Source organism: Apium graveolens, chromosome 10 (assembly GCF_009905375.1).
Source record: "Apium graveolens cultivar Ventura chromosome 10, ASM990537v1, whole genome shotgun sequence".
Classification (NCBI taxonomy): Eukaryota; Viridiplantae; Streptophyta; class Magnoliopsida; order Apiales; family Apiaceae; genus Apium; species Apium graveolens.
Window position 1 is genome coordinate 8,196,467 of NC_133656.1, and position 26,362 is coordinate 8,222,828.

General features: G+C 33.7%; 1 protein-coding gene across 1 annotated transcript; it reads right to left on the reverse strand.

Annotated features, from left to right (window-relative positions):
- Positions 1 to 23,037: 23,037 nt before the first annotated feature.
- On the reverse strand, positions 23,038 to 25,886 carry LOC141693954 (small ribosomal subunit protein eS7-like). Its single transcript, XM_074499146.1, has 6 exons — positions 25,760 to 25,886; positions 25,219 to 25,303; positions 25,011 to 25,084; positions 24,804 to 24,924; positions 23,370 to 23,552; positions 23,038 to 23,287 (listed from the first exon to the last, which is right to left on the reverse strand). The coding sequence occupies exons 2-6, from the start codon at positions 25,291 to 25,293 to the stop codon at positions 23,168 to 23,170; spliced, it is 573 nt and encodes a 190-aa protein (XP_074355247.1). The 5' UTR covers positions 25,294 to 25,303; positions 25,760 to 25,886; the 3' UTR covers positions 23,038 to 23,167.
- Between the last annotated feature and the right edge of the window lie 476 nt (positions 25,887 to 26,362).

Below are 26,362 nucleotides of genomic sequence, written 5' to 3' on the forward strand. Positions count from 1 at the left end.
AATGCAACTCTTGATTCAACAATATGAGCATTTCTATAGTGAGTCACTCACTGGCATTTTTAGTAGATTCCAAAAACTACTGAATGCTCTAAAACTGCATGGAAGGGTCTATCAAATAAAAGACTCAAACCTCAAATTCCTTAGATCTCTGCCAAAGGAATGGAAGCCAATGACAGTCTCATTTAGAAATTCTCAAGACTACAAGGAATTTACCTTGGATAGACTGTATGGTATCCTAAAAACCTATGAGCTTGAAATAGAGCAAGATGAGAAGATGGAGAAAGGAAGAAAGAAGGGAGGGTCCATTGCATTAGTTGTTGAGTAAGAAAAGGAGAAGGAGATAAAGGTTGAAGCTGTTGATTCTGCACCAAACCCTAGAGTTTGAGAAGGAAAAGGTAAAGGGCTAGTAGCTGAACATGAAGATCATCTTAGTCAAGATGACATGGATGACATAGATGAGCATCTTGCTTTTCTATCTAGGAGATTTGCCAAGCTCAAATTTAAGAAGAATTTTGGAGCAGCTAAGTCAAACAGAAACATGGTTGATAAGTCTAAATTCAAGTGTTTCAAGTGTGGCTTGGCAGGTCATTTTTCCATTAAGTGTAGAAAGCCTGATTCCGGTAAAAAGAAGTTTAAGCCTGCTGATTATAAGCAAAAATACTTTGAGTTGCTCAAGCAAAAGGAAAGGGCTTTCATTATACAAGAAAATAACTGGGTTGCAGATGGATTGGAAGAGGATGAAGATACAAGCTATGTCAATCTAGCACTTATGGACAAATCAGATGAAACAGAAACAAGTTCATCAAGCAATCAGGTAATCACTACCAATCTAGCTCATTTATCTAAAGCTGAGTGTAATGATGCCATAAATGACATGTCTACTGAATTATATCACATGTGTGTTACACTCAAGTCTCTCACTAAAGAAAACAATAAAATTAAAGAGAACAATGTGTTTTTAAGTGAAAGAAACAATGTGTTAGAAACTCAATTTGTTGAGTTTGAAAAATTGAAAATAGAATGCAAGATTTCTAAGGATGAACTAACTGAATCCTTGAAGAAATAGGAGATTTTAAGAAAGCAACTTGAACGAGAACAAGAAGTAATTAAGGCATGGAAATCATCCAGAGATGTCCATGCTCAAATTACTAAAGTTCAAGGTATAGAATCCTTTTTGTGATGCAGCCTAGAAAAAGAACAGGGAGAAAATTGATTCCAATCTGGTTGAAGGACTTTCAACGGATGTGGATTCAACGGATGATGAAAATTATCCGTCGAATAATCAAAAGGATTATTCGTTGAAAGAAAATGAGCCACATCCGTTGAGTATAAGTAAACCAGTTAGCAAAGCTAAGCTATCCAAATTAAATGAAAAATATGGATCAGTTTCTAAGAACTTTGTTCCAGGAGAAACAAGTCAAGTGAAATAGAACAAAAGAGTTAATGTAGGTCATCTGTCTATCAAGCAATTGAATGACAGGTTGGAAAAAATTGAAGTGAAAGCAGAGTCAAAAAGGAAAAATAATAGAAATGGGAAAGTAGGAATTAACAAACATGGCAACTACACACATGATAAATATGCACCAAGAAAAATCTGTGTTAAGTGTGGTAGTGTTAATCACCTGTCTATTAATTGCAAACTTGTTATTCCTGCTCCCATGTCTGCACCATCTTTATTTCCCAGCATGCCTACAATGCCTGTAAATGTTATTCCTGCACACAATTTGAATGCACAGTATGCTAACATGCCATTTGCACAAAATCCATATTATGTTGCATTTAACATGCCACAAATACCATTTAGCATGCCTTATTGGAATAACATGTTTGCACAGAACATGCCTTTCCATGTTAATCAAGTTGTGCATGATAATTCTGTAATGATGAATAGTTTTAAGGGTTCTACTCAATTGACTAAGGATGAACTTCAAGTACCTAAGTCAAATGAAGACAAAGCCAAGAAACCTAAGAAAAAGGCTAACAAAACAGGACCTAAGGAAACTTGGGTACCAAAATCAACTTGATTTGATTTTATTGTGTGCATGGAAATAGAAAGAATCTTTGATATTTGGATAGTGGGTGCTCAAGGCACATGACTAGAGATTCTACCCTGCTCACTGAGTTCAAGGAAGGAGCTGGCCCAAGTATCACTTTTGGAGATGACAGCAAGGGTTATACTGTGGGATATGGCTTGATTTCAAAAGATAATGTCATCATTGAAGAGGTTGCCCTAGTGGATGGACTCAAGCACAATTTGTTGAGTATCAGCCAGCTTTGTGACAAGGGCAACTCAGTAACATTTAATTCTGAAGCCTGTGTTATGACCAACAAGAGAAGCAACAAAGTGGTTCTTACTGGAGTGAGAAAAGGAAATGTGTACTTAGCTGATTTCAACTCATCAAATGCAGAATCTGTCACTTGCTATTTAGCAAGGCAAGTCAAGATGAAAGTTGGCTATGGCATAAGAAGCTGTCCCACCTCAATTTTAAGACTATGAATGAGCTAGTCAAAAAAGACTTGGTGAGAGGTATTCCTCAAGTGGATTTCTCAAAGGATGGACTATGTGATGCATGTCAAAAGGGAAAGCAAATCAAAGCATCATTCAGAAAGAAGCTTGATTCAACAATTGAAGAACCTCTACAATTACTGCACATGGATTTATTTGGCCCAGTAAACATATTGTCAATCTCAAAGAAAAGGTATTGTCTAGTAATTTTGGATGATTTCTCAAGGTTCTCTTGGACATATTTTCTGAAGCCCAAAGATGAAGCTAGTGAAATCATCATCAATCACATAAGACAAGTCAACAATCATCCTGACTTCAAAGTAAGAAGAATCAGGAGTGACAATGGAACTGAGTTCAAGAATTCTGTGATGAGATCATTTTGTGAAGAGAATGGTATCATGCATGAATTCTCAGCAGCAAGAACCCCATAACAAAATGGTGTGGTGGAAAGGAAAAATAGATCTCTTATTGAAGGAGCAAGGACTATGCTAGAAGAATCAAAGTTACCAACATACTTTTGGGCTGAAGCTGTAAATACTGCATGCTACACTCAAAATTTCTCTTTGGTTAATCAAGAAAAATGCATGACTCCCTACCAATTGTTCAAGAATAGGAAGCCAACATTAAACTTTCTTCATGTCTTTTCCTGTAAATGCTATATCTTAAGGAATCAAACTGATCAGCATGGGAAGTTTGATGCCAACGCAGATGAAGGCATTTTTTTGGATATGCTATTGGAAAAGCATATATAGTCTACAATCTAAGAATCAACAATGTTATGGAATCTGTACATGCTGTGTTTGATGACAAAAAGATTGAAGGACTACAAGATGGAAATTTCCATGAAAGCCTCAAATTTGACAATGTTAAGATGGTTGGTGAAGACAGTGATGATGAAAGTGATCGAAACCAATGTCCAAGGAAAATACAGAAAAATCTACAACTAATGAAGCACATAATTCAACATCCATCGAAAGACCAAGTGCATCATCCGTTGGAAGACAATCTACATCATCCGTCGAAAGGCAGAACTCAACATCCGTTGAACCTTCAATAGAAATTGAGGGCCAATACAGATCACAAGTAGAAAGAGCCCCAACTACAAGTCAAAGATCCATAAAGGTAGAAGAAACTCTGTTGGATCCTGATTGGGTTCTAGTTATGCAAGAGTAGTTAAACCAAATTGAAAGGAATAAAGTATGGAAGCTGGTACCCAAGCCTAAAGGAAAGAATCCTATTGACACCAAGTGGGTATTCAGAAACAAGATAGATGAAAATGGCATAGTTGTCAGGAACAAAGCTAGATTGGTTGCTAAGGGCTACTTTCAACAAAAAGGAATTGATTTTGATGAAACTTTTGCTCTTATTGCAAGACTTAAAGCCATCAGAATTTTCTTAGCATATGCAGCTCATGCCAATTTCAAAGTCTATCAAATGGATGTCAAAAGTTCCTTCCTAAATGGAGATTTGAAGGAAAAAGTCTATATCGGTCAGCCTCCTGGTTTTGAAGACCCAAATTTTCCAGAATATGTCTACTATCTTTTGAAAGCACTTTATGGACTGAAGCAAACACCTAGAGCCTGGTATGATACTTTGTCAAAGTTTCTCTTAGAAAATTACTTCACCAGAGGTACTGTTGACAAAACCTTATTCTTTAGAAATGTTAATGGCTCTAGTATACTTGTTCAAATTTATGTAGATGATATTATATTTGGCTCTACAGATAAAAAACTTTGCAAAAAGTTTGCCAAACTGATGCAAAGTAAATATGAAATGAGCATGATGGGAGAACTAACTTACTTTCTTGGTTTACAAGTTAAGCAAGTTAGTGATGGAATATTCACTAGTCAAACCAAATATATTTATGATCTTTTGAAGAAATTTGATCTAATGGATTGCACATCTGCAAAAAATCCCATGGTCACTGCAACTAAACTTGAATTAAACACTACTGAAAAGTGTAACACCCCCAAATACAGGGTCGGGGATCCAGGTTGTCACGAATTCCATATCCCTTAATAACACTCAATCTTAATAAACAACCAACTACTGCGTATTGTGACCCCACAATATACGCACACACCACAAGTTATAGTCTCAAAGATAAATACCAAAAATAACACAAATCATTTTATTCCACAATTATAAATCATTACACCTAAAAAGGGTTTCTGAATAAATTTACATTTTCTTTGCCATTATTACAGTTCATAAATATACATAAGTCTGGCACATCAACAGTTGAAAACCTAGCCTATTGGTAGTTCCTACCTCCGCTACAGCGACATCAATGCCTACGGGAAACTGCGGAACATTTCCTATCCGTTCGCGAATCAAGAGCTTGGTCCTGTTCATCTTGTCTAGCTGTTGTTGTCTGATGAAAGAATAAAGAAAGGGTAAGCAACAAGCCCACCAAAATAACATGTATAATAATTAAAAATATATGAGCATCTTCATAGTACTCATGAATGTCTTAGGCAAGCAGAAGTGAACCAAGTTTGATATCTTAACGCGACCAAGTTGCAAAATATTAAGTATATATGTATATATACTTTTCAAAATCTTGGAAGTCCTCTTCCATGCATAATATACATAGAGTTCCAGTTTATAACTGTATAAAAATATCGCTGCAAGGTGATCTCATATATCTAACCTTGTCTCAACATTTTTCTGAAAATCTTTGTCATGCATAAGATAATCATTTACTAGATATAAGTTGAAAAGATGAAGTTAAAAGATACTCCAATATACTAATATATTTTCCAAATACTACTTGAACTACCACCGATTAAGGTATAATCAGTTTCAAAAGTTCACCACATAGATGAGACAACAAGATAAGACTTGAAAACCACTGTTATGAACAGTATAAACAGAGTTGTAATACCCAATGAATTTGGAAAGAAGAAAACTTTGGCATAAACCTGATATCTTTTTGATCAGGTAAAGATACCAATTAAGTAACATTTTCTACTAGTAGATGGATGAATCCCCTACCGGTCATCACCCTGGCCATATTAGGACCTTGTGCTGGACCGCCACCCGGCCTCTTACGCGTTGATGGACTGCCACCCAGCCACTTACACTTTGATAGACCGTACCACGGCCTGTCACTTATGCCGACTCATTTAAAAGGACTTACTTCCCGAATGTTGGGCAAGTAATCAGAAGCTCTTTATCAAATCAGCAACTTCATTGCGAATATAAAATACACCACAGAGCCGGATCTCTTAGGTTTTGAGCGAGTATTTAAATCCCCTTCGTAAGGAAGATCTTAAATTTGAAAATGAGTTTTGGGATCCGCTCTAACTTTTAAAATCATTTTGAAGACTCGAAAACATTTTTGAAAGCGTTTGGAATAAGGATGATTTGATAGAATAAATCAATTCCAAGATAATCAAAGAATATCTGAATATTATGCTATAAATAATATTCCAATAACAAATAGCTTTTATCAAAGCAAATGAAGTAAAAGTTTTGAAAATAACTTTCTAAAAATATTTAAGGTAAGAATTATTGACGATATCAATCATTTCTCGAATACTTGGCGAATAACGAAACATTATTCTTCAAGAAAATAAAAAATATTATTTAATAAAATAAACGGAGTCATAAGTCCTCGAATGAATATTCAAACTAATATTCACTTATAATTTAAAACTATCGAATAAACATTATTCGATTAATAGTTTTGAAAACTATATATATATATAATATACTCGGGAACATCGCCTCCCGGTTTAGAAAAATGTTCAACTCTGGGTCCCCTATACTAAGGGTATACGCAAGTACTGCTTATCTCTAGCATAGGTATTATGCAGTTTATAAAAAATTGAATCGATAACAGGATATCAAGATTCTGAAACAGGCATTCATATATATCATATCAACATGCTCCAATATATCGCAAGATTTGCTAATAACAACCATGCATTTATCATAAGATAATGCATATACATATATACATCACAACAACAGTTATACGGGTAGAAAACTTGCCTCGGTGTTCCGGGATTGACTTAAGCTTAAAGTGAGTCCGGTAACCTATAAATAACAACATAAGCCGGAATTAAACCACGGTCTCTTAAGAAACTAGACTTTATCCACTTAGACCCTAACATTCGCTTTTGCGCTTAACGATTTACATAAGTCGCTCAAGTACCCTCGGCTCCACCATTTTTTATAAAATTAACCATAAAAAGTTTTAAGGCGACTCTTTCGCGAGTACTTTACCAACTTCCTAATCCACCTTACATAATTGTTTCGTGTTTTGATTAATCATTTAAGGGTCTCAATTATGGTCTCAAAGTTACTCGAGGTTTCGGGGTTCGCTCGCGAAACGCCGTTACTTAAAACGGTCATTTCTCATCGCTCGTAACTCGGATTTAGGAGAACGACATATCAAAACAAAGCTTGTAACATGAACTATCTAAACATGGAAAAGGTCAAAATCTTAAATTGAGTTCACGGGTCCTAAAGTTAAGTACAGAAACAGTTAAGGAAAATCGGGCATTATGCCGGCTAGAACTTAGCGATCTCCAATATTTTTACCACTCCAAATCAATCCCTTCCAACTACAATCCATCCAGAACTTCAAGATTTAAACCTAGGCTACTTATCTTAGCCAATACAAGCTCAAGATCCTCAATTCAATTCAATATTATACCATCTCCATAATCAGTTAATCTACTTAACAATCAAAGTTCAATTCAAACTTAATCATTAAAACTACTCATCCATCCAAAACATCCCAAAATTCAAGAAAACAAACTTAGTATTTAAAGGTCCAGAAGTTTTATAAGGGTCTTACCTTGATTATTTGGACGAGACTTGTGAACAAGAGTTGTAGGACATCTCAATACATTTCCAAAGAGCTATAGAACATAATATTTGAGTGAGTATTGAAGGAGATAAGGCAGTTTGAAGTTGCTGCTCTGGTTTTGGCCGAGAGCAAGGGAAGAAATTAAGAAATGAAAATGCTTCTTGTTTGTCTTAGAAAATGAAATGAATTGCTTGGTTCCAAATTAACATAGGTAAGTTAGGTGTTAAAAACATGTGGATGGGAATCAATCTTGAACAAATATCTTCCTCCTTTGCATACATCATCTTGTTCACATCACTAGCTAGCCATTTGTCATTATCTTGTGATCTGATGATGTCATAGTCCCTTAACTTCTTGAACAAGCTTGTCTCTTGGTCGCTTATTTGTTTTACGGTTCGCTTAACTCTCGTTCTCATTAATCGTTTGAGGGATCATGTTCGGGATCTTGTTACTTGGGCTTCCATAAACCTTTCTTAATATTTTATATTCCTTTAATGATCCACTCTTATAATCCTTGAATTTAAATCCTTTTAATCATGTTTCCTTATACTTAATTCTTTTGGTATCTGGTAGATTTCTGGGAAAAATCAAAGTGTTCGAATTCAAATTCTGACGACCTTTACATACACTCATTTACTTTATGGAATACTAATATGATCTCAGAATTTCCATAATAGTACTCCTATATAGTGTGATTTGATAATTTTCCTTATTCAGCATCATCAGCAAAAAAAGTTACTATTCATCAGAGTTTCAAAAATTCCAAAATTTGGGGTCATTACAAAAAGTCTGTGGACATTTCAAGCTATAGAGGTATGGTTGGCTCACTTTTATATTTAACAGCTAGTAGGCCAGACATAATATTTGCTACTTGTCTTTGTGCTAGATTTCAGGCTGATCCTAGAGAATCTCATTTGATAGCTATTAAAAGAATTTTCAGATATCTCAAGGGAACACCAAAACTTGGCATTTGGTACCCTAGAGATTTTGGCTTTAATCTAACTGGTTATTCAGATGCAGATTATGCAGGTTGTAAAATTGATAGAAAAAGTACAACAGGAACCTGTTAATTTCTATGAGACAAGCTAGTATTTTGGTTCGGTAAAAAGCAAAATTCAATTTCTACTACTATAGTTGAAGTTGAATATATTGTTGCTGGTAGTTGCTGTGCACAGATTTTATGGATGAAAAATCAAATGTTGGACTAGGGTCTACAAGTGAATAAGATTCCTATTTTCTGTGATAACACAAGTGTTATTGCCATCACAGAGAATCCAGTACAACATTCAAGAACAAAGCACATTGACATCAAGTACCACTTCATTAGAGAGCATGTTATGAAGTAGCACTTCAGTAAAAGTTGATATTTTCTTTCTTAGATAAAATTTTGGCTAAGTCAGAATTTGTATCTCAATGGATGTTCATTATCCGTTGAAATTGAACATCTGTTGAATTATATCATCCGTCGAAATATCAATTATTACTCTGGGTAATTTTATCATCATCGGTCGAATTGTACTCAATCTTAGCCGTTAATTTTGAGCATCATCCGTCGAATTTACTTACAGCCTGTATGTATATTTCAACGGATAATCTTAGAATTTTGAAAGTTTTCTTTTTTCTTACACGGCTATTTTGGGCTAATTTTAATTGGTTACTTTATTTCACTTTATAATTTTTGAAAGTTTTATTTCTGAGTAAGTATAAAAGCTAATTTTATTTCTATTCTTTACATTTATCCTTGTCAAGCAATTTCCCTAACTATTTCTTTTCCAAAGCAAAATCTTTTTCTCTGCAAACTATTCTAATTCTCAGAAATGGCACCAGTAGTCAAGATCATGTCCCAGTCTGGGTTTGTGTACAAAAAGAACAACTTCGTTGCACTAGTAAACAAGAAGATTGTTGCTTCTAATGATTATCACAAAGTGATGGACTTCATTCGAAGTTGCAAACTGAAGTATCCTATGCTGGAGTCTCCTCTTATCTACTGTGAAGTGGTTGAAGAGATATGGACCACTGCTGTTTACAACTCAAGTGACAAAACCATTACCTTTTCTCTCAAAGGTACAAACTATTGCATAAACAGTGATATAATTCGTGCATGTTTTCAATTGCCTGAGAATAATACACTAAGCCCACATGCAGACACAGATGTGAGTTCCATGCTCAGTTCTATGGGCTATGCTTTTGACCCCACCAAGCTAGGTGATGTCAGGAGAAAAGGCCTAAGAAAGGAGTGGAGCTTTCTCTGTGATTCTTTTATTAAAGTTTTTTTTGGGAAAATTAGTAATTTTGATGCAGTGACTAATTCACTTGTAAACATGTTATATATGTTGCTTAGTGATATGTATCATAATTTTAGTGAGTATATTCTGTTTGAATTAGGTTATAAGCTAGGAGACATTAAGAAAAGGTCTAAAAACATATATTATGCTAGATTCTTTATGTTATTGGCTAACTTTGTTTCTGAAGATCTTATTATTGAGAACCCAATCAACAAGCTTGATTGTTGGGTTCAAGAAAGAAGGGTTATTGTTGATTTAAATAGGGCAGACCATCACAGTGAGGTCCTCTTAGTTTACATGTCAACCATAGAATTACCTCAGGTAAGTGAGGTAAATGTCTCTGTCTCTACTACTACTTCTCAACCACCTGCTTCTTTGCCATAAACTGTGGCCATGGCACCTGTGACAGTGACCAAACAGGTGCCTGCCCAAGCCACAAAACCAAAAGTTTCAAAACCCAAGTCAAAGAAAGCCCCCTCTAGTTTCTCTCAACAGAAGCTGGTTGTAAAATCCACTAAAAACCAAGAGGGGAGTGTGAAGGGAAGTGCGGCTGGTGAGGGACTGGGTGAACATCAAAGAAGCCCTAAGAATAAGGTTGGAGAGGTGACTGAATCCCAGCCTAGCCACACTGCAGTTTTCCAACAAACTGTAGTGATTAATAAAGATATTAGCATATTGCTAGTTGCATCCTCCCAAAAGGATGTAACTATTGAACAAAGCTCTCAGCCAAGAGCACTGGCCAAAAGGGTAAGGGACACAAGCTCACCACAAACCTATGCTTGAAAGAAGAAATCTAAACACATTGGGGATACACAGGGTGTACACACAGTGCCTACTATAGTCAAAGACTCAGTACATGCACCTTCTTAAAGTCAGTTTGATATGACTCCAATAAATGTGGAGTCACAGCCAAAATTATTAACTATAGAAGCACCAAACACACCAAACTCACCCACACATTCACTGGATGTAGATATGATTCATACATCAATTCCTGATTCTCCATCTTTAACTCTCATGAAGGAGCCAAAAATCCAAGCAAGTGAGCATCATATTTTAGATATTTTGTTGGCTCACTTGCCATTTCTTTTAGATTCTACCGAGAATACTGTGCCCAATCTCAAATCAATCACCACAGATTCTACAGTAGTCTCTACACCAAACTCTATCATCTCTTTTATCTCAACAAATATGGTTCATCCGTCGACTAGTGATTGTATCTTGACGGATGTGCTTAACAGCAGTCATCCGTTGAAACTCTCAACTACTATTTCGACGGATGTTCCTCATCCGTTGAGTATCACTGCACCACTTCAAACTTTAACAAATGTTACAAGTGCAGATGATCTAGTAGTTGTACAATCACTCCTAGGACTGAGGGAAGGGAGTGAATTGAGTGAGAGGCTGATTTGCTCTCAGGAAAAAGGAGAGGAAAAGAGTGAAATCATGCAAGCTATTTCTTCCAACTTGGAAAAAGTGAGTGATGGGAGTTCCACCTTAGTAGGTGAAGGTGAGGGTGTGAGGGGGAAGCCAAGGGGAGCCCTTGATGCAAAAATAGAGAGAATATGAGAGAAAAGCAGGTACATGAGAGATAAGGATGGAAACCAATGCTGGTGAGTTAATGAATTTCGGTGATGCAGAAAAAGAGAGACAGTTTTAGGAAGAATATCAAGCTGTAATAGATTCTATCTCTTTGGATGCTGAGACATTTACTCATCTTGTTCCGGCATATCAAATTCAAGCTGGACAGGGCAATGAGTATGCTGAGAAGACTTTGAACCTGGTGCACACTACTGCTTCTATGCAAAGAGAAAAGGATGCTATAACTGTCATGCCCTCCACAGCTGGTAATGACTTTGAATTGACTGAAGTCTTATTTGGAGATGGTGGTGAGGATGATGAGGATGAAAGCATGAGCATAGAGGGAGATGCAGAAACCCATCATGGATTCTATACAAGGAATGCTCATATCAACATCTCCAATCCACACTATTCAAGCTTATTCATGACACCCAAATAGCAATTCAAGCATCCATAAATGCTAGCACTAAAAGACTACTTTCAGCTCACCAAAAATCTCTACAATTGCATAAGATTCAAGCTCTCCAACAAAGTCAGAATGCAGATGCCATCAAGCATGAAATTTCAAAAGTCAAACAAGACTTTGTATCAAGGTTGGATGTTAGGCTTCCAGGCACCACCATGACTCAAATAGCTCAAAAGCTCAGAAAGGAATCTGATTTGAATAGGAAGGTTGAGGCCATGGACTCTAGACTGAAAAATGTGCAGAAGTCAGTGGCCAAGATACTTGCAAATCAGGATGCTCAAAGAAGTCTTCTCCAATAGTGGTGGCTGCACAACTCCCTACCTCTACTCAACTTGATGCTAACAAAAGGAGGGAGAAAGACTCTATCATCCCAGTTAGCCAGGGGGAGTCAACAAGTGAGGGGGGAATAGCATTGATCAAATCAATCTAGCAGCAACAAAACTGAAATCAAAAGACAAACTGAAAAGGATTGATATAGAAGCAGCTGAGAAAGAGCTGGATGATAAGTGGAAGAAGATTAATGAAGAAATTCAAAAGAAGTTTGGTCAAATTGAGAAGAAAGACAAGGTCTTCTCTCACTTCTCTCAATTGAGACAAATTTTAGCAAATGAAATGAGCCTAGGGAACTTAGAAAGGGGTTAACCCTCAACAATCAAGTCTCCAAAGGCTAGTGGGATTTTTAAGCCAAAATAAGAAATTATCCAAAAATCTCAGACAAAAATCCACTTGACCTATCATATGAAACCCCTAGGCCAGATGAAAAGAAGCTGCTTGGAAAGTCCATAGCTTTCTTCAAAGATCCTAGAGACTCAGTGCTACAGAAAAGGAACGCCAAAATCTACAGAAATGGTAAACTGATATGTGTAGTGGATGGACATCCACAATTTGCAGAGGCTAAGAAAGAAGAAAAGGTGAGCCTCAAACAACAACAAAAGCAAGATGATTTAGATGCCAAGAACCAAGCTAAGAAGCCTGCAATCACAGAAGCTATATTGCCAACTGAGACATCTAAGAAACTAGATAAAGAAAGAAAGAAGAACCAAAGCAGATAAAGAGAAGGTTTAGATACAAGATGCATGCAAAGAGGAAGATAGATTTTAATGAAGACAAGGAAGATTACATGCCAGCTCAATCTATAACCACAAGCCAATCAGTCTTACCCTCTGTGAAGGAGGCTGAATTCAAGGTTGATCCCAACATCACCTCTCATGGTGATCCAGTTGTTCCAAAGGATGAGCCTATATATTGGGATAACTTGCCTCTTCCTGATCTAAATCTTCCTATTTTTTCCAAACAAAGGAAGACAAAAGAAATAGTGGTCAAAACAGTCAAGCCTACCAAGCTCAAATCCAAGCAAATGGCCAAACCCAAACCTACTGTCAACAAAGGAGATCAACTCTTCATATGTGACATCAAAGAATTTACAGACATAAATTTCTATCTGGATGAGCTTGAAGAAGTCAGATCTATTGATGCCTATAAGCACCTTCCAAAGAGACTAGTCTTCAAGTACAAGGGTGGTAAAGAAATTACTTGGCCACTTCACAGAATTCTCAATGAAGGATATTCTACTCTAGTGACTGTCTTCTCCTCAATCAAAAAAAACTTTGGATTCAACATAGTAGCCAAAAAAATGGTACTAAACAAGATTGAGGAGATAAGAAATAGCTGGAGAGGACCAAATGTACTCCCAAGAGTATTGACTATTCCCTTCACTGGAGATAGGGTGCATTTGAGGCCATACTGGATCATGGAGTTCAAGGATGAAAAAAACATTAGAAGATTCTTCAGATTGGAAGATCAGCTAAAGATTGCTAGCAATGGAACTCTAAAAGAGATGCAAGAAAAGATGGATCTAATAAATAATGAAGAATCAGAATTTTACAGAGAACTCCAAAACCAGATTGAAGAGAATGATGTGAAGCTGGGAAAGAAGTCAAGGCAATCAAGGAAATGATCTTAATTTGCTCAGTCTAGAGGAGCACCTTGAAAATGATCTGTAAGACACTCTACAAATCTTTCTTTGTGAGAAATTTTCAATAAACTGCAGCACTTGAAATTTTAATCTACTGTATTTCATTTTGTATTCATAAAGTATTTTGTTATCATCAAGTTTCTCTTAATTTATGGCTACAATTCTAGTAGACATAAATTGGGGGAGATTGTTAAGAATATGTTGTGTACTTGATGATAACTTGAACAAAATACTTAGTATATTTTAGTTAAGTGATTTTGTAGCTTTTAACATATGATCATTTTCAACATCCGTTGAAAGAGTAGCTTATGTAACAATAAGACTAGTAGCATATTTCTGCATACTTGGATAGCTTAGTGAAATAGATGTTATAGATTGTCCAAGTTATGTTAACTACTAGATTGATATGCAAGATAGGATGGTTAATTGTAAATATTAGATGCCTTGTAATCTTGTGTAAATGAAGTAGAGTTAAATATCAAGAAGACAGTCTCAACGGATGATTTACAAAGCCTCAACGGATGATCAGACAAAGTTCCAACGGATGATCAATCTAAGTTTAACAGATGTTCAAATTCAAAAGAGCAGTTGATAGTGACTTGACAGTCACATGCGTTGGTTGTATGCAAATGGAATGTGGCAGCCTGTTTGAAGGATTTAGAGAACAAAGAAGCATTTCCATTTCCATGCTAAACAGATAATATTCAAAGATGTTGGAAAGAGAAGTGTAGCAGCATGAAGTTAGACTAGATATAGTTTTTCTTATTCTCTTATCATACTGTCATGTAACTTGGTGATATATAAACCAAGGGTAGCAATTTGAACATTTTTTTTGATTCAATCCAAGCTAGCAAGAAAAACTAGAGAAATAGATAAAGCAAAATATGTAAAGAATTTCTCTGTAGTTCTTGTTGTTCAACTTGTAAGCAGCTGTTTACTATTTGTATCACATATTTCTCTACTTAATATATATCTCTGGTGGAAAAGTTCAATCCATCAGAAAGTTTTTAAATACTAGTATTTAATTGCTTTCTGATTTGATTTCTGTTATATTCTTATTCCGCACCATTGCAAATCAAAAACTGTTATTTATCTGTAGAAGAATTATTCTTAAAATCCAAAAAGAAGTCAGAATTACATTCAACCCCCCTTCTGTAATTCTTGTTTAGATTGATTAGGAATAACAAGCAACTTTCACTAGACTTGTAGGTGAAATTGGAATGCTTAATTCTTCATCCTAAGAAAAGAACCCAGCTAATGTTTTGCACCAGACTAAAATCTAGTAAATCAAAATTAATTTGATTTAATTGGAAATTAACTGAAATATGAATTGTAAATATTTCAGAAATCTCTGCATATTTATTTTTCAAAAATGAAAATTTACTTGGAATTTTTCAATTCTAAGAAAACTGTCTAATTGTTGATTTATATTTTCAATATGTAAAATTAACACAAGGCGAAACCAAAGTGATCAAAAGTTTATAGAGAACTGAGTTCTAGATAAGTCTAACTGACTTATCAACAAGTCATTTTAAGACTTCTCGAGTGAGTTCTCGATAAGTCAATTTACTGACTTCTCGAGTGACTTCTCGATAAGCTTCATTATGACTTATCGATAAGTCATTATAGAGTTCCCTAGTAGTGTTAACTCATAGAGTTCTCTACAAGTATCATTTTAGACTTATAAATAACTCAGAACTGAAATAATTTAATTCAATAAATTATTTTAGTAAAATACTTTTGACAAAATTACTCTGATATTATTTTGATTTATTCAAATAAAAATTGGAAACAATTCACTCTATTTTGGACAAACTGGGTATTTATTTAACATCTTGATAAGTTTATTTTTAGTTCTCTACAAGAATTATTAAAATGACTTCTCGATATGTATTTCACTTTCAAAATGACTTCTCGATAAGTATATTCCAAACGTCTATTTTTGACTTCTCGATAAGTCATTTTCTTTTACTATAAATACCCAGACATCTCGATACATATATACTTACGCCTTCGAGAACTCTATGTGACCTAGCTTTTTCAATCTAAAACTAATTTCTCTCTCGTTTCAAGCTTTTTCTCACTAATTTTTCTTACCCAGTAAACTTCATACTCTTCTCAATGGCATCAAACACTATTGTATCCTTTATTCCAAAAGAGACCAACTTCCTTGCATTTTTGGATGCAAATCAATCTCCTGAAGCTTTCAAAAGCTTTGTGAAGTTCTTGTCTAAGACTTACTTTGTAGGGGCTCTTACTGCTAATCCTATGCTTTACTTGGATGTGTTAGGAGACTTCTGGAACATAGCAGTAACAAGGACAATTGTGCATGAGAACCAGACTGTATCAATTGTAATAAACTGCACAATCAAGGGCCAACAGGTGGAGATCTTTGAGGATGATGTCAATATGGCATTAGGAATACCTACTGAAAAGCTAGTGGAGGCTCTAACTCAGGATGAGCTATATGAATTCATGGACTTCATCAACTATTCTGAGAAGATCAATCTGTCAAGCATGAACAAGAAACACCAAAGGAAGGAATGGTCCTTCCTGATTGATTCAGTGATAAGAGTTTTCACTTGCAGGAAGTCAGAGTTTGACAACATATCTAGTGTTATCCAGAAGTTGGTCTACTCAATGGCTCACAACAAACAGATCAATGTAGGACACTACATACTGGAAGAGCTGAGCACTAGGCTAACAATGCCATTGGAGTCGAGAGGTAAGGAAATTTTTCTTCCTAGACTCATTATGTATGCTTTGAACTATAAAGTGAATGACATAAATTTGATAAATGGTGTAGATAGATAACAAATAGGAAATTGTAAGCAAGTGTCCAAAATTTTATTTGGATCACTTACTATAAAGAACAAGGTACCTGTAAGTCTCAAAATCACTACATTCATGATGGAGAGGTTTAGGACTTACCCTTACCCCATGCCTGACATGAGGGCTAATGCTCAATCTAGTAAAGTAATGGTCCCTGAACCTATGGAAGTACAAACACAGGAACACCAACAGGGACCTTCCAATGCTGAGACCCTTTCTTCTATACCTATAGCAGCTAGGAAACCAACCACTTCATCCTCCCAAAAGGGTGAAAACAGTAAAAAGAAGAGAAAGCAGGCACCTTTACCAATCATAAATGAGAGTGGTGAGGAACATTCAGAACCTGAGTCACCATTGGTCAAAAAAAATAAGGCTAAGAAAACTGAGCTGACCACTTAAGCCACCTCTGTATCCTCCTAAAAGGATGCAGTTGTACAAATGGGGAAAAAACAGATTCTAGAGACATCCTCTCAAGAGGGTGTTTCTATTGAAAAGAGAATTATCCCCAATGCATCTTGTACAGAGTCTGCACAACCAACATTTGAGCAAGTCCAAGTTTATGGTAGGAGAAATAAGGATGGCACACACAAGGAGAGCACATCCCTTGAAGCTCCCTCATCCATTCAAGGGAAGCTGCCAACACTCAATCCTGAGCTTTACAATCTTATATCTAATACTTATCGAGATGTCAAGTTCTCTATATACCAAACTGGAGATCTCGAGGTAAAACTCAAGTACAAAGTACAGAGCAGTTCAATATCCAAGATTATCAATCAACAAACAATCCAATCAGTTGGATTGACAAGTCTACAAAAAGCAGCTTGAAGAGTACAAGATCAAAGGCCAAGATTAACTGGAAAAGTAAAGTCACAGGCGTGCAAGATTAGCAAAGATACACTAAGCCGGAAATAGAAAGATTTGATTATCCAAAAATAGGGTTTAGTACATGTTAATGCATACTGTGTAATAACCAGTGTTTACTGTTCTATAAAGTAAACACTGGATGCTTTGTTAGCTGTAAGAAATAGATCTGAAATTTCTTGTAACTCTCAAGAGAGAAGTGAGTTCTTAACATAATAAGAACTCAGAAATTTGTAGCAAAAGACATATTTGATTTTAATATAAAATTAAGTGAAGTTTTGAAAGATAGTGTGTTCCTATGCATGTCTCATTATTTCATTCAAACCATACTATCTTTACAAGTTACATTTCTAAAACACATTCAACCCCCCCTTCTATGTTGTATTCATTATCCAACATTTTCAATACTCATATCATAATCATCATCTATATTAACAAACTTTTCTTTTCTATTAACATCATCAATATCATCACTAGCATCACTATCATCATTTATATTCATTTTTTCTTCTCTATTAAAACCATCATCAACATCACTATTATTCATTTTTTGCTTTCCTTTTCTCATTGGATCACCCTATTCCTCTTTTTCCATATTAACAACATCATCATCCATATCCAATTTTTTCTTAGATTTATATTCATAAGTATCAACTTTTATCAATTCATTAACATCATCTAAAATAAGTTTACGTTAAACCGGATTTTTTCCTACGGGTTTAAAATAATCAAAATCATCATGCTCACTAGATGAACTTGAATAACTAAACAAGTGTGAAGGCATTAAAATAGGAAGAGAAAACACACCTTTAATCTTGAGCTCCAAATGAAAAATGGTGAAAATCTAGAAGAAAAATGTGAAAAGGATGAAAAAAAGCCGGTGGAGGTGCATTTAATGCTCCTTCCGCAATGATTCATTGTGGGAGGAGTATTAAAGACTCTAACCAACCAACGCGCCACTAACGCTCGAAATTTAAAAATTTTGAGACATTCCGCAATGATTCATAGCGAAAGTGCCTGAAGTATTTTTTTAAATAATATTTTGTAGTAAAAAAATTTATATTTTTTTTAAAATTAACCACAATTTTGATACGACTTGTTAATATTACTAGAATTTTTATATCATTTATTTTTTTAAACATAAATATTGTTTATTTTACCTTTTATTATGGTAAAATAAGTACACTAAATAATAAAAAATAAAATATTTAACAAATATAACTTTAATTTTAGAACACTTTGTTTATGATATAAAGTTCGGTTAGAAAAAAAATATACAATTCCGTATTACAAATATTATAACACGTCATAACCACGAATGAAGTACTTTGAGTATAGATTCTATCATTTTTCTTTGAAATAGAAAATTTTATAAATTTAAATTTGAAACACATAAATATATTTCTAAATATAATTAGATAAGCTATTTCGGAAGTAGACTTGTTATGTTCACATTTATATCCTTAAAAAAATATTTTATAAATTTGTAGAAACATTTTTTCATAATGATAAAATTATATTTGTAGAAAAACGTGTACCCAAGACGATTTTTGATTCATAAAGTCATCATAAATTCATGGTGTCATGAGTTTATGAATCAAAAACCTTCATGTGTATGAATCAAAAATCATTCGGGATACGCATTTCTTTAAATAATCTATTAGTCTTAGATATTTATATTATAATTTTATTATTCAATAATACATAATTTTACTAAACTTATACAATAAAAAAAGTTTTTAATTAAATTATTTAATATTGATAACTTAATTGGAATATAGTACTTATTTAGTAATATATCATTGTGAAAGGTGGCGTGGCTTCCATAATGATTCGACGTCAAATCATTGCGGAATGTTATCGCGGAAGATAGCGTGACTTCCGCACTGAATCACTGAATCATTACTGAATATTTTGAACAGTCCATATTTATTGGTTTCACAGCCACGTGAAGCCAACCGTGGGCGTGGAATTTTTGTCAAATCTATAATATATTATAATAGACGAAACATTAAAAATTTGGTAATCGGTCGATCGGTACTGGATGAAATTACTTAATTACCCTTACTTAATTATTTCAATTCTAATTATTGGGTCAATCAATTCTAATTCTAATTGATATTCAAGTCAACTTTCTCTATTACTTTACCAATTTCAATTCTATTTTATATTGAACTCTGTATCATTATAATTTATATTAAATTCAACTTCTTCTACCAATTTATATTTTAATTCATGTCGAGTTCTATATTATTCTAATTTGTTATTTCGGGCTAAATTAATAAGCAAACTAAATATAATTATTAAGATTTAGTTGATATGTCATGTAAATTGGGTTAAGATAAAATAATAATACTATCAGTCCTCTTAAAAAAATATACAAATGAACTTAGATAAACAAAATAATATATTTTATTTATCCTGGAGAAAAAAATATATCATACAATTGATTCATACTAACACAAAACTAAAGTAAAAATACAATTCAACAAATAAAAATAAAATAATATATACTAATTATGCAGTCTAAAACAAAATTATCTTATTGATCCACACTTAAAAAAAATTAAAATTAAACTAAAAATAATTAGTTTGATTTGTTCGATGTATTGGGCATCAGGTTAAAATAAAATAATAAACCATTGATCCGAGATAAATCAAATCAATATTAGACTAAGTGTAATTTGTATCTTATTGATATAAACTAAAAATCAAATTTTAATTAAAACATAAATATTATTTTTTTTAAAAATACACATAAAATTATCAATAAAACTATATCGTTCAATCAGTAATATTGCATTTTTCAAATATCTTTTATAAAATTACTGTTAATCGATTAAGTAATTAACATGTTAAAATAATATTTTTCAAGGTCCAAATATAATGAAGACATTATATTTTTATCCTCAATAAAATAATAATTTCGTTATAATAAATTTCCCTCCTTACCAATGGTATCACTTTAAATAAGTTTAAATATTATAAAAAGTTATGAGCATATACGTCTACTAATATAATTATTATGAAGTCATGTCATTTAAAGTTTTAAATGAACAAAATTAAAAATAGGATTCCAATTTTTAAAAAATATATATATAATATTAAAAAAAATCTGTACGAACCGTACATCGCACGGGTTTTAAGGTAATATATATATATATATATAATATATATATAAGCAAGCGTTACTAACAAATACTCCCTCCGTCCCATAAAACAATTCCTATTTTGACTTCTAACACTATTCATATTAAGCGATTGACTATTAATTTACGTCTAATTTATAAGATCAAATATAGTCATGAGTGATCTCGTTGGATTCGTATTTATGAGTACTTTAATACAATAAAATTTTTATATTTAATACTAATATGAAATTAAAAATATTAATAATTAAAAGTGTGCATTGACAAATGTGTCCAACACAAATAGGAAATCTTCGATGACGGAAGGAGTACAAATTACTAAAGGTAATAATGGATAACAGAATGCTGATAGTTATCGGGAAACAGCATAACACAGGCAAGTTTGAAATTGAAATACAACTCAATTTCAATCTTGTGAAATAGTTTGCTCCTCAGCAGCAACTTTGCCTAAAGTCCAATCATCATCGGCCCAGGATTGGGATGTAGGCTTGGTGAGTGTTTTGCTCCTCCGCCGCCCCTAATAGTAATAGCATTAACCCGACCACCAACACATTGATATAACTCCATTTTTAACCTGAAAAACAAACAACTCTTCTGGTATTTTTTTGTGTGTTGTTCATTCCTCTCTTCAAGTAACTTGTAATGTATATGTATGTTAAAGTTGATAGAAAAAGAGAGAGACTGAGACAAAATGAGTAATGCAGTGCCTTGTTCTTGTTCCACTTGTTTCATTATTCACACTTCCGTTGTTATTAATTTGCTCACCACCGGCGGCCCCTAACTTGTCTTCTTGTATGTTTATTTATTTATTTATTATTATTATTACTATTAAGTACTCCCTCCGTCCCGTTAAACGTTTCCTCTTTTGACTTTTGGTACTGTTCACGGTAAGCGATTGACTACTAATTTACGTCTAATCTATAATATCAAACATAGTCATAAGTGATCTCGTTGGATTCGTATGTATTTATCAGTACTTTAATACAGTGAAATTTTTATATTTAATACTAATACGAATTTAAAGATATTAACAATCAAAAGTGTGCATTGGCAAACGTGTCCAATATAAATAGGAAATATTTTTAGGGACGGAGGGAGTATTAACAAATAAGTAGCGGTGTAAATGGTACCAACAGAATTTTTATTGCTCGCAGTGTAAATGCCACATCTCCAGGGTCGGGAATAAGCAGTCGCGGACGCAGAAATAATATTTAGGGGGTCCAAATTTTATTTGCGATATATTAATACCGTCGTGAATTCAAAAACTCATTAATTTTTCCTGAAATTTATAGTTTAGTGTAGATAATTTTAATCACATTCGAACTCTCGTTAAAAACATAACCCCATCTCATCTCCATTTCATTTTTTGTGATTTAACATTAATTTAGGAAATCTAATCATACTAACATTATAATATTTTTGGTGCACAAATACTTGCAGGAATTTAGAATGGTAAAATTTTGGAAAAATTTATCTTTGTAGGCTGATTTGACAAAAATTTATCTCGTCTTGGTTGTAAGAGATACATTATCTAACCAACTAATCTGCAAGAACTATGCATTAGAACTACTAACTAGCTAAACTATATTCAAATTTCAGGGGAGGCCAAGGACCCCTCTGCACCCCCTGGATCCGCCTCTGGGAATAAATAACACCAGCAGCATTCATCTTCCTGTAGATTGTATTGTATTTGTATCGTAACCTCTTAAAAACCAAAGCCCCATCTGTCAAACCGGTGAAAAGCCTCAAATCCTTGTACATGTTTGATTTGTTCCTTTTAATAATTTTATTTCATAGGAGAATACTTTTTATTATTTTGATGAGGCTTGGTTTGTTTTTCTAAATCTACATCAGACAAACAATAGCTTTATCGGGCATGATGAAGAGGCTACAATTAACTCAATGAGAATATGAGAATGTATGCACCGAGTACATCTCCAAAATATCATTTAACTGTCTCTTGAGGACTGAGATAATTACAATTTATTATTTGTTCGACCCATATGACTTTTTATTATTGAATTAAAACACTTGTTCTTCAAAAAAAAATTGTAATGTGACACATGTTCATCCCAAAATTGTAATGTGACACACACACGTTTATGTTCATCCCAAATGCCAATTCCTTTAGAGCATCCAAGCTGTCTAAATTTCATAAATACCTTTTTGGTAACATTACACTACAAAAAGGAGGTTCAACTGCCTTTCAAGGACCAACTTGCACAATTTTAGTTCAGATGTAAAGCCCAAACCAAATCTATCAATTATGAGCACTCCCCCCACCCCTGTTCCAGAATCCAGAGTAACAAACAATGATCCATAACCAAGATCAAACAACATAAACAACCTTTGTTACCCTACTTTTTCTCCTCTTATAGAAAACCAACCAATCTTAACATTATTGGATTGGTTTTGAACACTCCTTCATACATTATTACACTCTTTACTCTTATGCTAAATGACTAGAAGCACACCATTAACACTTATTAATGGTTTTTGAGCGGGGAATTCACAATCAACAGATACTAAAAAACGGTTTAAGATAGCGTCTAAAAGGATATTCAACCCAAAATTGTCTTGCATTCCCTAAGCAAAAGGATCCAAATCTTTTGGTCAAAATTTCAAAATAGCAATTATCACAATTACATAAAATCTTTAACAAATCAAAGTGCAAACAAGAAACATAGATCTTAGGCTTCCGTTATAGGGTACTCAAACACAACATCCTTTCCAGAAAGCTTCCTGTAAACTCCAGCAAATGTCTCCAGCTTGTACTCGGTATCGTTACGTGCTTTTGGATCTAAGTAGATCTGTCATATAGAAAATGGAAATTTAAAATATGTAGATTAAAATTTTGGCATACAATCCACATGTTGAAGATATTTCACTAACCTTGATGATTTTTGAACCATCAAATCTGTATCTAATGCGCTTCCCGACAATCTCTGCAGGATGAACAACATCCTCAAGCATAGCCTCATGCACAGCTGTAAGTGTACGAGAGCGAGGCCTCTGAGCAGCAGAGCCCTTCTTTGGCGGGCGCAATATTCTTCTGGTTACAATAACGACTACATCCTGTCAGTTACTGATACATATTAGCTTCCATGTAACTAAAATCAATAAATGAAACAGGAAATCATAGGACATAAAACAAGGCCCTGACCGCTGGGTACTGTTCCTAAATTTAATTAAATAATTAGACAATAATACATGCATCATTGAATCTCAATTTGACACAATTGGCAAAGACTAGAATTTGGCGATTAACACAACAGGCAAATAAAAAAACCAAAGTCTTTCCAGGAATGCCAACACAATTTACAACATAAAACAGATTGGTTATATAAAATAGAGAAAATTGCACTTTGCACCCTCTTATTTTGTTTCAAAAACAAATGTGTATCAATAGTATTGGAAACTCAGTTTGCACCCTTCAACTTCAACCTGCCAATTCAGAAAGCACCCCTTCGACGGTTATTATTAAAAAAGTAAGGGGTAGAATGGGAATTTCAGTAAAATATTAACTAAACTAATTTTTTTATTTTTCAGATTATATTAAAAATTGAATTTATTATTATAGCTATAAAATAATAACTTTAAATTTTTTGAATAATATTATATAGTTGAGTTGAATTTTAGTAATATTATTAATGCCAAAAATTATATAATTCTACCAAAATTAAATTCAAAATAATTTTTTTATATATATTTTATATATATTTAATTTAATGTAATTATTTCATTTTAAAGTCTTTGACGTCGTTATGATTTTAAAGTGCATTTAATGAAAATATTCTGATCAATATTAATATTTAATATACAAGAAATCATTTTTATAAATATTTTAACTTATTTTTGAAATTCCAACTAAAATTTATTTACATTTTAAACTAATCTAAATAAAGTGTGCACTGTTCACATATCATCTCCCTTTCTTTTTCGCTTTCTACTAAAACAGATTGGTTATATAAAACAGATTGGTTATATAAAATTTGCCCATGGTTATATAAAATTAGCCCATCACCATCTTCTCATATTAATCTTTCTTTTGGGAGCTGATATATGCACACTCTCATCTACATGTGCACACCTTTATTAAAATTAGGACCAAGGTACCCTTGTTTGCATATTTAATTTCAACCTATTTCCATGTTCAATTAGGATATTTTGGTCCTAATCTAAATAAAGTGTGCACATGATGATGAGAGTGTTCACATATAATCTCCCTTTCTTTTTCGCTTTCTACTAACAGGTAATCCATTCTTGCTGTTTTCATGTCCAGAACTGAAAGTTGTGAAGTTTGATAAAAATTAAAAAAGTATATACCTTTCCACTGAATTTCTTCTCCAGTTCTCTAACAAGCTTAAGATGAATCTTGCGGAAAGCTTTTCTCAACCTGTAAGGCACATGGATCACAACAGCTTTGCGATTGGCTATATCAATTTGGCTGCAAAAAGTGTAAAAAACATTTTATTTGACTTGAAGGACAAACGGTGGCAGGAGAAGCGAAACAATACATAAAGCTTAGCTTACGCAGCAGAATTAATGTAGAGATCCTTGAGGTCACTTTTGAGATCCTGATTGGTGTTTTCCAGGTCAAACAATGCCTGAGAACACATTTGAAATAGATATTAGTATAATTATAATATAATATATCACGAAACAACCATTTTGACATAATAATTAACAATCTGAAGAAAAAACACAAGAAACACATCAGACAGCGCAATAAACACATCACCTGGGCAACAGACTCCTCGAACTCAGTTGGTTCAAGCCCATTGTCCTTTGATATCTTCTTTTTTGAGGTATACATTTTGACAGCTCTAACACAATAAAACAAACAATTTAGATTAGTAGAGAAATATAAAGAGAAAAAACTCATATCAGGAACATAAACAGATTGCTTATTAACAAAAACAAAGCAACGAACACACGAATTATTCGTCCTCTAAACACTGTTCACTTGAGCACACTGCTAAAATTCTATGATGACCAACCAAATGCTAACAATAACATAACATATTGAAATTTTAGGCTGCTATGTAATCAAATAAACATCTAACAAAATATCCACCTGTGTTTGATGCAAAATACAAAATTATAAATGATCATACAATAATCATAAAGTTGGATCTACAACAAAATTAAGAATTCAAGAGAACACGACAGCTATAAAAATGAAAAAAAAAACATAATTATAACTAGAAATTCAACCAACTAAAGACTACCTATTTTAAAAGAAAGATAAATAAGATGACCCGGAAAATTAAATTACACACCTCTGAAGAACGAGAAGTAACCCTAGAGCTTGGTGGCAAAGACTGAGAAAAGATTGGGGGTAACAATTAGGGTTTTAAAACAATAAAATCTCTTTATATGGATGGACGGCTCAGATGAATATGTTTTTTAATTGGGCTTCTTTACTTGACAAGCGTAGCCCAAGGTGCTATGGATTTATATAAGTTCAGCTGGGCTAGGCCCTTATGTTGTTTTCTAAAAGACCTCTTTTAAATTTTATTTTAGTTAATTTTTTTTTTACACAGCATTACTAAATTATACTCTGAGTCAGACATCAACTTCTCCGACACCGAAGATGGATGAGACGAAAAAATGTTGGAGCTATTCACCATGTAACGTACCCTAATAGCACATGGTTACTTCGTTGGCATGTTTCTTAATATACGAGACTAACATATCATATCGAGAACGAACGAAATCTTGAAACCCTTACAGTTTAAACCCAGGAAATAATCGATATAATGCCTCAAAGCTTTCACAATTAAAAGAGAATCGTTTTCTACCACCACGTGGAACACCTTTAGTGTTTCGCAGCCATTTAAGATTTGCGTAGACATCCCATACTCCCGTTTAAAAATCTGGAA

Coding starts and splice junctions, on each gene's coding strand:
- LOC141693954 (XM_074499146.1), bottom strand. CDS start 25,293: ATGTATACCTCAAAAAAGAAGATATCAAAGGACAATGGGCTTGAACCA. Junction 25,085..25,218: donor TCGAGGAGTCTGTTGCCCAG/GTGATGTGTTTA, acceptor ATGTGTTCTCAG/GCATTGTTTGACCTGGAAAA. Junction 23,553..24,803: donor AGAAGAAATTCAGTGGAAAG/GTATATACTTTT, acceptor AGTAACTGACAG/GATGTAGTCGTTATTGTAAC.